Source organism: Aythya marila (assembly GCF_965140915.1).
Source record: "Aythya marila genome assembly, chromosome: 14".
Taxonomy (NCBI): domain Eukaryota; kingdom Metazoa; phylum Chordata; class Aves; order Anseriformes; family Anatidae; genus Aythya; species Aythya marila.
Genome location: NC_139055.1, coordinates 16670134 through 16682276, shown reverse-complemented (window position 1 = coordinate 16682276; position 12143 = coordinate 16670134). Strand labels below are relative to the sequence as shown.

Here is a 12143-nt window from a genome sequence, read left to right as displayed (position 1 = left end):
CTCTCATTTTATGTAGAGAAAAATGCTTTTAAAGTTCCAGATTTAGAAGCTTTTTCAGAGCTTAATAAAAATTCCCTTTTTGGGCAAAGTGCAGTTGACAGCTGTACTGGTACTGATGGTTTCTATTTAAAAACATGTTCCTTTCATTTGCTGCATCTCGCAGCTGCTGAGAATCTTCTGTTTTGCTTCCTCTGAGTTTCTCTCTTACCATCTCGCAGGCATTGGAGTGAGGGGCCAAGTGCCTGGAACAACACCAGTGGGGAGAGAGAAGCTGCTTTTAATTTCTCTCTCCCTTGACTCAGCTCTGTATTGATGTGGGAAAGATCTGGACAAGTACCAGGTATTTGCAATATAGACTTGTTGGGACAGAGGCTACTCATCATCTCCAGAAATGTGCAATTTCTAGGATAATAAAGTCCTATAGAAACAGTAACAATGGTGCTATGGGACTCTGCTAAAGGGGTGTGTGTGTGTCCATCCAAAGAGGGCTTGGTTTCTAACACCCACCACAAAGTCTTCATGTTCTGTATGTAGCAAATATAGATGCTGTTGATTTAGACTTTTCTTGAAAGGACAGATAAGCAACAATAACCAGAGCAAGATGTACTATTCTGACAAAAAGCCACATGAATTTACTGGGTAAAACCTCTGTCTGGGGAGTCCAGGGCTTGGCTCATCCTCCTGTTAGGTTTCTGGGTGCCCCTTGCTTCTAGGAGGCAGTCAGCAATGTGAAGAAAAGGCAATCATGTTAATCTCCTGCCTAACTAGTAGCTGGATCTCTTTACCAGCTTAGCACTTCTGGGCCATATATCCATGTAGGAACCCCAGTTGTACTTCTTTTTATGTGTATTGACTTAGTGGAGTGCAAACATGTTAAAAAGTTCACTTTCTCCTTTATACGAGTCTATAAAAAAGCTCTTAAAATGGAGTCATAGGGTTTCAACGAGACAAATGAATGATCAGCCGAGAGCTAGCAGTCCTTTCCGATGGATTGGGTGCTTTACTGAGAGGAATGGTAAGATCCTAATCAGCCTGGAGAGTTTTCATGCCTCCAGCACTATGTAATGACACAAAATATTACGATGCCTCCAAGTTACAATGGGATAGGCGGGTAGGATGCAGTAATAGGTATCACTCATGATATTTGATTCCAGTTAAAACTACGTTCTTGAGTCTCTAGGCAGCAGAGACTTCTTATGCATTTATGGGAATTTGAGTAAAACTAAACATACACACGCTAGCTTGGAAATTTTTCTAACAGTTATTTGGGCACAGTAACATGCAGAAATAATTGTAAACACATGCAGGAGTAGATCAGTGTGTTTTCAGTGCCTACTTTTAGGAGAAATAACACATTAACATATTTTCTGAATTTTGCAAATGCACTGCAAGGTTGCAGCTCAATAAACCTAACTTTATATGTTCTTTTAAACTGATGACACGGTATTATATCAAGATGTTTTCCAGTTGGGAGTTGGGAAGCCGTACGACATGACAGAAGTGTTCGTAATCAGACATTTCAGCACAATTTTTGACTCACACGGAGCTGATCAAAAATCATCTCTCCGGCAAGGAACAGATCTGTTTACAAGACTTGCTGTGGACGGAATCGATCCCATGGCCAGGGCAGTAAAACACATCCACTGCAATTGCACAGGAGCAGGTTGCAGCTTACCAGAAGGAATCACTTACTGTACAGAACTGTTACACTTCATTTCTGCACACTGGGAAATGTTGGGTTATGTCCTTGAACTTACATTTGTGGGGATGTGCTTATATTCTGTGTTGGTCACTGGGATCACAAACGTGGTCAATCAGTGAGAAAAGAAAGAAAATGGAATAATTCATCTGCTCCCCTGCCAAACACCCAGAAGTGGTGGTGTTATTTTGGGGAGAGAAAGAGAAACACAGAAGCATTTGGAAACACCCCCCAGATAGCTCTATTTCTAGAGTCTTTCTACAAACAAACAGGGTGAAAACAGGAAAACTTCACTACAGGCACCACAAAAATGATTTATTTTTTTCTCTCTGCTGGTAGTTCCTGGAGGTTTTCACTGTGAGTACCACCTGCTGAGCTTTGAAAGGATGCACCTGAGCTAGTGCTAGGGTTTGCTAATGGTGAGGCTGGAAATGGTTAACTCATGCTGCTCATGGGGCTGGAAGATCAACATTCATCCCTGGCACAACTCTTCAGGAATGGTGCCAGGAACCAGTAGCTGAACTTCTCCCTAGGAACAGAGGACAGCACTGCTAAATGCCTGCAGTCTTAAATGGTTGCTCGTTTGTCAAGGTGGTCTTGTTGAAGCACGAGCTGAGAGACATCTCTGTTACCCAAAGAAATGTGTAGCCAATGGAGCCTGAGCACTTTTGTTGTTACAACAGCAAACGTTATCTGCATAATTACAAAGTTATGTTCTGATAGGGATTCTTACTTAAGCCTGTTACATGCTCCAGCAAAGCAGAAAATCCCTTACTGAGTACCGTTAATAATGGAGCATTAAAAATACACTGTTTTCTTTCCTTGCTTTATACACATCTATTTATTTTTCAAACGACTGTATTTTGGTACTTTCTAGGATTTCTCTCCTGGGTGCTGGAAAGGTCTTTCCCCTGGACATGACAACAAGAGGCAATGTCACCACAAGTGTTTCTGGTAAGGTTCCCTTTGCCTTTTGGGGACTGGCTCTCTCCCTCCCACTAGGGTCTGTGAGGGGCTGGGACTGGGATTTAACTGGGAGATGAAGTGTGGGGAGTTTGTCAGCTCTGGAGAATGTGCCTGGCCTTGGAGAGCCTGATAACTTTCAGAGGTTTTTCTGCAAGGATTAAACTGAGCTTTCTGGTGGAGAAATTAATGATGTGGTGCCCGAGGACTAAGACACCCCTAACTTTTGTGAAGTTTTAATTTTCAGGTAGTGCTGTGTGGAGCTGGGAGCTGGACTCGATGATCCTTGTGGGTCCCTTCCAACCCGATATGCTGTGATGCTGCTCTATGATTCCTCTGGTGATCTAACTAGAAGAGTCCAGTGGGGTTAGCGGGATCGTGGATGTCCCAAGCATGGACCCCAACCCCAGGCAGTGCTCTGGTGGTGGTGGGAACTGCTTCTCCACGTAGAGCTGTGTGTAGCTGCGGGCACACATGTTGGAAGAAGCCACCCGAGGGACCCAGTTTCCTCCATGCTGCAGATTTGGGGACGGTTTAGCTGTGTGCTGTACCTACCCCGCTTCAGGTAAGTCCCTGCTAGGACGCATCTTCCCCCTGCTGTGGGAAACGAGCTCGTCTCACCAGTTTTAAGGCCCAGCAGTAAATTAAGCAATGGAAAAAGGACCTGGAGTCAACCCCTTTCCTGGGCTGGGCACTCTCGGAGCCGGTGAGTGTAACACTCACATTACGTGGCTTTATTACCAACATGTGAACACACAGACTTAAAGGCCAGTGGCTAGACCGAGCTAGCATTTAGTGCGAGTGGGAGGAGGGAAAGAATCTACTTTTGTGCCAATACAAAGGATGAGTAATGACTCCAGGAACAGCTGCGGTGCCCCTGAAACTGCAGAAGGCCAGCTGATTCCTGCCGTGCCTCCCCAGCCAGGAGGCAGCACCTGAGGCCTGCCAGGTAAAAGTCGGGCTCTGTGCTTTGTCCAGGTCCTTAGAGCTCCACTTGGAGGGAAGTGAGCGGGGAACAGGCTTTGCTTCACTGCTTAAAGAGCTCCTCAAAAAGGAGAAGGGGGAAAAAAAAATACCTGGGAGAAATATTTCAGCCCAAAGTAATATTTACTTGGGTGCTTAAAACTTTGTAAAATGCCCCGGAGGTCACGAGCCATTCATCCTGCTGTGTATTTCTCTTTAAGAAGGTGCTTGTAAGTAGTACTGGAACACATGTGTGATGAGGGGTTGCCATGGCAAACAGGTTTTGGCACTGTTTAAGACAGAGTTTTATTGCACAGCAGAATAAATAAGCATGTTAAAGCCGCATACAGTAACTTGTTGGCACATACATTAATGCTCCCAAGGGTTGCAATAACTTAAGCACCCTCCCTTTAAACATTTTTCAGTGTTTTTTCTTTTTTTATTGACTACATGCATTTAGTATTAGGGCTAGGAATGTCCCATTTCCACCCCCTTTTGAAGTGAGTAATTGAGGCAAAAAAGGAGGACTGTCTAATAAATCATAAAGGCCCATTGTACCCAGACAGGAGGGATGATTTTTCCTTTCCTAACCTGCGTGAGGATAAGCCAGCAAGGGACCTGACTGCATGCTAAATCCCAACCTGCTCCCTCTAGACATAGGAGTAGACTGTGGTTGTACCTCTGATAGAGCCAAAACGATCAGAAATCGTTTCACACAGTTCTCTGCAGTTTCTGCCTTGCTGTTTTGTGCCAAGCCAGCCTCCCACCACATCACAGCAGCGAGGTATTACTTCAGCCTCAGCACTTCTGGAACTACCTGTTCGGTTCCATTTGGCTCCCAGTTCGCACCAGTGAGTCCCCAGCAGGTCTGGAAATACTCCCAGCTCCAGGGAAGTGCTACAGGGAGGCAAAAGGCAAATCTGGGCCTGTAAGAGGGCTCAGGCTTGTGGTGCTCTTAAAGGTGAACATAAATTACTCTTTATAATGAAAGCTCTGGTTTAAGAAGAGTTATTAGTGTATTAGGCTGGGCTTTATTAGCTCAGAGCTTTTGGAGCCATGTGGGAGGTGTGACACTGGCTCCCTCTTCTGTGGGAAGCAGCAACCTTCCTGCGTGGAGAACTTTAAAGCTGCCAAAAGCAGGCAAAGCCCACAAAATCTCCCCCATCTCCTCCCACCTCGGTTAGGTTAGCATAAAAGCACATTAGTGCAGACGTGATCAGATAATGCCTGGCTGTAAGGCCAGTGGCGCAGCGCTGCCTCCGCTCCTGGGGAGTGAAGGATGGCTGAGGCCTTCAGCAGAGCTGGCAGTTATTGTTTCCTGTTAAAAAACGGGGAATTGGCAAGAGTGATGGGCTGAATTCTTTGTTTTATCGGTGAGTTGGGCAGTTATGGTGAAGGGTGACAAAGTAGAGATGCTCACCTGAAAAGGAGATTGCAGTCAGTACTGGCTGCTATCATACTCTGAAGTCAAATGCTTTGCACACTCCCTGTGTTTTTAGGATGAGGACTGTAATATATTTTATTCTTAGGGCCCTTTTTGCCTCTCACCATCTTACCAAGAAGAGCCCACGGCCATCAATGTGACCATCAGAGCCGCTCATTTCTCCTAAACTTTTTGTGTATGCTCAGCCATTGCTGAACCACTCCTGGGCTCCATGAAATGGGAAAGGGGAAAAGAAAAGTTGATATTTTTAAATGAAACGTATGTGTTTGTGACACTGCAGGCTGATAGGCTCATTATGAGAAATAATAAAAGAAACTGTGAGGGAGGGATATTGTGTTGAGGGAAAAAGAAGGGAGGTGATTTTTTTTTTTTTTTGGTGTTTTTTAGGCCTAGAAAGGCGTCTCCTGGGCATAAGCGGAGTTGAAGAGCTACCACTTCCTTCAGGTTGCTTGGATTTGCTTGCAATTAAAGCCTAGTGGAGCTGTCAGGGGCTGTTGACAAATATATTATAGCCAACTTAGGTTAAGCGAGAATTACTTAAAATTAATCCATCCCTGCACAATATTCCTGTTTCACTTCAGAAGAATGCGCCAGGAGGAGTAAGTACAATCCTGACAATGTTCGGGGAACCTCCTCAAGGTGGAAATTTGCAAATAGGGCTACTGTAGTATGTAATGAGAAGCTGCAGGGCTTTCAATTATCCCACATAGTCTGTCTCTTTGCAACTTGACTGACAGCTAATTATGCTGGTGCCATTTTTTTGGCAGTGGAATTTAATCTCCCAGATGGAAAGCAAATCAATCTGCCCATCGCTGCAGCTGAGGCATACTTTGGCTCAACTTTAATTTATTCTCCTAAGCCTGAGAAGGCGAGTCATTTCAAGGTGCAGAAATATCAAATTTCTTCTGTTAGCCAGGCTGGCGAGAAAGCGGGGAAGAGTTGGGATTTCGTAGGCTAGGCTGCGAAGCGGTGTCGCTCCTTGCTTTGTATTAGGGAACGGCGGAATCATCTCCCCTTGATTCCTGTCCGAGGTGTCTGACAAGGAGGAAGCGTTTATGAGCTGGGTGCTAGTGATAATGGTTAAACATGAGTTGTGCAGGCATTAAGTAGGATTCGGTGGAGGAATGAACTAAATCTCTGAAGAACTCAATACAGAAAGGAATTGGTGGCAATTTTCAAGCACTTCAGCCAGTGTGCGATAGCCTGGTTCCCATTGGGTTTCACGCCAGGGATATAAATACAATCCTTCTACTTACCTGCACTCTTCAGGCCTATCAATTATGCTGCTCCCTCTGGGTTGCCACTGCAGCTTTAGGTATTACCATCCTCTGTAAAACCACCACGGAGCACGGTATGTCACTAGTTACCACGGGCTACAGACCTGATCTTCGAGTGCCCGGGCACCTGCAGCTCCTGTCAATGCTGTTTTTCAGGCTAGAAAACCCAATTTTAGCTAGGATCAAGGGGAAGGGAGCTCACAAAAAAACTTGGTGTTAACACGGGGAAATTGGAGCCTTGTTTTTCTGCAGACTTCTGCTTGTTTGGCTAACAAGGAGTCTTCTTGCTCTTTCAGCCTATGTGCCTCAGTTCCGTGCTTTATCTTACCTTTTGGGGTACTCTCTCTGAATTCTTAGCTTCTCAGATTCATCAGATGTCTGGAGAGAAACAGTTCCTGCCTCGTTTTTATTGAGAAAAGCATTTCTACAAGTGCTCTGCTCAGGCCTGGTGAGTCAGATTCCAGCCTTCCTCACACTTGCACAAATACTTTGTTGACTTCACCAAGGTATGTCTGAATGCTGAAGGGTTAGCTCTCCCTTCTAGCTATTAATATCTTCCTATTTTCATATAGTGCTTATAATCATGCTGATGCTGCTCCTAATGAGTCCTAGAGTGATATTTTGTAATTACAATAAGCTTGTACATAAGCAGCATTTGTTGCTGGCAAAAAAAGCCCCAACACATTCCTGTGCCTCCCATCACCCACCTTTGTTGGGATCAAACTTTGCTTGGCCACCTTGCTTTCACTCTGTTGCAGGACAGGATGAGCTGAAGTAGCTTGGGGCATACCCAGTCCTTTGTCCGGGGTATGTCTAAGAGCAGTAGGAAGATTTCAGTTGGGGTTGTGGGCTGGATGTGAGTGCTAGGAGCCTGCTTGTACCTCCGAATCTCCCAAACTGCTCATCCAGACTTCCAAAACGTTGAGATCCAGAAAGGAGCTGAAGCAAATGCAGCAAGTTTTGTTAGCGACTCTTAAATAAATCATGAGGTAGGGAGGGCTGATTCGAGTGGGATGTAACATGAGACCCAAAGTCTAACCTGTCCATCACTGCGCTAATCATCCAGAAGACACATCTGTGCTGCTGTTCCTAAATAATCTGCCCTCCTCAAACTGTTTTAGAAAACTAAAGGTTACACAAATGTTGTTCATTGCTTCCATTTTGGGGTGGGGTGGGAGGTGGGGGCTGGACCTCAGGAAGCCAGGACCCAAAGAGGCAGAGGAGCTGCAGCAGGATTGTGAGCTATTCTCTTCAGATGGGGAGTTAGGGGAAAGACCCCAAATTTGCATTTTTGCTTAATTCCTCTCCAGGGCAAATTAACACTTCTGTCAGCAGCTAATTGCATCTAAAACCCAGCCTGGCAACCTGACCATGACTGTGGTAGGGTAATTATACCTGCTAATCACACAGCCTGTCAGCCTAGGATGAGAAAAGCTTCGGGAGGGTGATAGCCTGCAAAATCGGAGAGAACTGCTGAAGTTATGTGACTTTTGATGCACCCAAGAACAGTATTACAATGAATTTTCTCTTCCACAGTGGAAAAAGTCAGTGGACTAAAAGCAGAGTAGTAGTGGAGAGCAAGATTTGAAGCAGTTGATTAAGAGTATTTTGTTGCCAGTAGCATTTTCAACCTTTTAAAGTATATGAATTGGTAAAGAGAAGACACTGATTTTAACTGTTGTTTTCAGATAAGATCCCAAAAGGTCTTACCAGGAGAAGAACAAGCTGTAAAGGCACTTTGACTGAGACTTTCCGTATGCAGCCCTCCTGAAATATGATTAATTTATTTTTGCATGGAGCTTGCACACTTAACTATAACAAACAAAATGCTAGGAGGATTCCCAAAGTGGTATCATCTTGGTCGCAGTACATGTTAGCAGGAATTTCCTCTGTTTTTCTTATGCATGTAACCAGATCTGTTGCTTTTTAGGTACTTGAATATGAGCCATAATCTACTCGGGCTGCACCATGTGGCTGAGTTCAAGCTTGCTCCAGGATCTTTGGCTTCTGCTTTCCTGACAAAGCCTGTTGGATTTCAGGACCTCAGAGCAGCATTCTTCAGGCTGTGGGAAACGTGGGTGAGTGCTGACTGGGAGGCAGGGCTGTGTCAGAGACCACCAACTCCTCCTCCAGGCAAACTTCCCCTGCTCCAAGTGCGGTAGGGACCAGCTGGGCAGCAGTTCAAGGTCGCTTTCAGAGCAGGCTGGGTCAAAGCAATGGAATCACAGTATTTACTGCAAACACTGCAAAAGCTTTATGAGCTTTTGAATAAATGCTAGGAAGGAGGAGGAAGCTCTGGTGTTTGTTCAGGAGAATACAGTGATGCTACCTATGAGACTAGCTTCAAAATTGCCAGAGATTTTAAACAGGAGTGAAAGATGCTTCAGTTATGAGTTAGAATGAGAACAGGCTTCCTGAAAGCTCTCAGGTTGGGGCCCTGCCCACTGTGACCCACTGTGAGCATGGCGTTGTCCTTCTTAGTCAAGGCACTGTAAGAAGCACTGATAACTGTTCCTGTTCACTGTGGTGCTGAGAGCTCAGATCCTCACCAGGTGGGAGCTGCTCATGGGTCTTTGTTTGCAAAAGGACCTGCAGTCAAACAAGGCAAATTGCATGTCACAAGCAATCCGATGGGAGCAGTGGAACTGTTCATGGAGCCAGTGGCTGAATAAGCAGAAAAGATTTGAAGCCAGGAGAAACAAGTCCATGTAATTTGAATTGCATTACAATTTACTTCAGGATTTTCTTGAAAGACAGAAGTTGCCATCCCTTCATTTTGTGTAACAGTGTAAGTCAGATTTGTTAAATACCACTGGGTGTTGTACTTTTAACTGCTTTGAAAACACCCCTGATCAAACACTTTTCATGTTATTGACATGAAAAATTTTGGGACTTAAAAAAACATTACAGTAAATTCTACAGTGCAAAGAGACCAAGAAGCTGTAATTTGTTGGGTACACAGTTGGTCTGATGTGTACACTCCTGTATTAAATATCCCCTTCTGAGCTTAAGAACTCAGGGCCCTTTTCATCCCAAGTGTTTCCTTATGACCCTCATCCATTGTCTACTCTTCAATCCTTTTAGTGACACCTAGTGAAATTTATGGAAAGTGCAGCACCCCTTCTACAATTAAATCTTACTGCATCTTATTTATTGCCACTTAACCTGCTGTCATTAAAGACTGATACCAGATGCATTTGGGCCATTTAAAAATTTAAAGTTTGCATTCATAGTATGGTCAAACACCTTACATGTTTGCATGGAGTTAACTTATTCTCTGTTCCTCTTAACTTTGTGTACATGTTTAGAGCAGCATTGTTTTAAAGACATTTTAAATTGTCTTCTAGTATTGGTACTGTTGTTCCTCTGGAGCACTCCACTTGAAGCAAGTGTTCTGAATTCTGTGCAAAAAAACAAACTCTTGCAGGAGCTTAAACTACATGTTTTTAATATTTGATAATCAGGATACATATACGGAGTCCTGAGCTTACTGTTAACAGTCAGTCACATTTCATCCACTCATTGCTCTGCATCAACCCAGGATGGATGTGAAGCACTCTTTCATCAGCAAATGAAGTTTTCCACAGAAATCGAAAACGTATGCCTACTATCTAGAAAGTAGGCTAAAGACTTCAAAGGAAGAGCTTCCTCTTCAGAGAGAGCATTCATATGCAATAGCTTTTGAACATGTAACCTCTTCTTTCTCAAAGTACAAAAACAAGTGGCTTCCGTAAGGTTTATGTTGGTATGGATTTCAGCTGTGCAAACTATATGGCAACCAGTACAAACTGGGCTCATAAAGAGTAGGAAAAAAAATACAAAATGGCTTCAAACAAGCCAATATTCAATGACTGGAACTAGTTCAAAAAAACAAACCCTAGGCCTTACTTGATATAAAAGGCTTGGACCTCTCAAAATAAACAGCCAATTAAGTCAGATTCTGAACAGGAGGATCTGAAGCACCAACAGGAAAGTCTGAATGCTCACTGCAGAAAGTTCAGTTGTGGGTGTCACCAAGCATGTAGTCATCCAGCCGGTACATGTAAGGTGCCCAGCATCTCCAAACAAGTTTCCAGGCTGATAGTTCAGATCTGGTTTCATCATCCTTCTCACAGCTACCTTTTCAGAATTTATAAAATAAAGACTTAAGGGGAAAATTAATTCAAGTACACTGACAGCAACAGTTCAAACATTTTACTAAATCAATTCACACGATTTCAAAATTGTAAATATAATTAAGAACAACAGGGTTTCTGTATCTTTTCTTCCAGATTTATCATTAAGACAATAAACAAACACAAATTAGGTTTATAGCATCTGTTCTTTTAAAAAATGAAAGGAACGCCACTCGATGTATTGATAAAGCACCACAACACAGTTACAAAATAGGGTCGGCCTGTTTCTTTCACAAGTAAAAGACTACATATTCCTAACAGCTTTCTGCTTCAACCATACTTCATTAAAATAAAACTATAAAATCTCCTAGATTACACTAAGTTCAGACGATGCCTGGTATACAGTGCATTAACAGCAGTAATGCCAACTATCAGTGCCAACATAAAACATTTTAGAAAGTAAAAAACAAAATAAAACTAAAACAAATCCAAAAAACCACCTTTTTATTTCCCTAGATGAGCAAAATTTAAAATAAGGGATGTTCTGCTTCACAATGAGTTAAGGATTTTGGGGAAGAAGATGGGTAAGAGGGAGCTGGTACTGTAGCTTTCTATGCTTAGTTGGCATCTAGTTTGGCCATTTCCTGCACATATATCCCTATACTCTCACTGTCGAAGAGCACGAAGTACACCGTCTTGATTGAAGAGGACATTGTTGACACAAAATAGCTGGAGATGGCTTTCAGGATCAGCTGGGCAGCCGTTTGCTTTGGGAAACCGTTTCTAGTAAGAGAAACAGGAAAAAAAGAAAGGAAATCAAGACCTGCAGAACAAGCTTTTGATGGTATAACCTTGCAGGGAATGCTCAGCCTTTTCTCTAAAGCAGCACAGTAAATAAAGCCACAAAGCTAGTGTTTACAGGCGGAATTAGAAGCTACAAAGTTGTTTGTTTAAGCAAGACTTAAAACGTTCAAACAGAAGAAAGCATTCCCAATACGCGAACACAGAGTCCACACATTAATATGTTGAACCTTTCACCATCCGAAGGCTCAATTATGCTCATTTAACAGACGAGGAAACCAATGGCCGGTCAGCCTGAAGTGTTCAGGAATCTGCATATACCTTAGAGTTGCAGAGTCAAACCCATCGTCAAAGCAAACCAACCCCTGAAGAAAAATAAAAAGGGACCTGGAACTTGGTATACAAACAGCACAAGAGAAAACAGAAAAACCTTGCTGCTTTCTCAGATGACTAAGCTGTGCGTGGCCAAATTTCAAAGCTGAGTACCTAGCCTAGGAACTCTGCTTACAGTTTTCTTTCCTCATTTATCTCTTGTAGCTCTTGTCTGAAAGTTTCATCTGATGTTAGGACAGGTCAAGCACAAGGAGAGCAGTCTGAACAAAGCCATGACCTCAACTATGAAAAAGTTTTACAGGTCATGGCAAAAGCCCCACATTACACCTGGTACTGGAATGTGGTCTACGCTTTGCTGCTGTATTACTCAGGAAGTATTTCTGCCCACCCAGAGGGTGGTTTCGCCCTCGTCAAAGTCTGAGCAATCCCCAAGCCTCAGTAAAGTACACGGAAATAATCAGCCTGAAGGTGATGGGATGTCACCCTTCTGTTAAGAGCAGGACCCAAAAGAATTTGAAGAGGCTGTTGAACATCACTTGATTGACTGA

General features: G+C 43.5%; 1 protein-coding gene across 7 annotated transcripts in view; it reads right to left on the bottom strand.

Moving 5' to 3' along the window:
- Positions 1–10525: 10525 nt before the first annotated feature.
- Positions 10526–12143, bottom strand: part of MACROH2A1 (macroH2A.1 histone) — a 45477-nt gene continuing 43859 nt past the window's right edge. For all 7 annotated transcript variants that reach the window (XM_082771473.1, XM_082771477.1, XM_082771476.1 and 4 more), the window contains one exon: positions 10526–11244. In XM_082771473.1, coding sequence (XP_082627599.1) covers positions 11079–11244 — 166 coding nt within the window. In that variant the 3' untranslated portion in view covers positions 10526–11078. The remainder of the gene's footprint in view (positions 11245–12143) is intronic.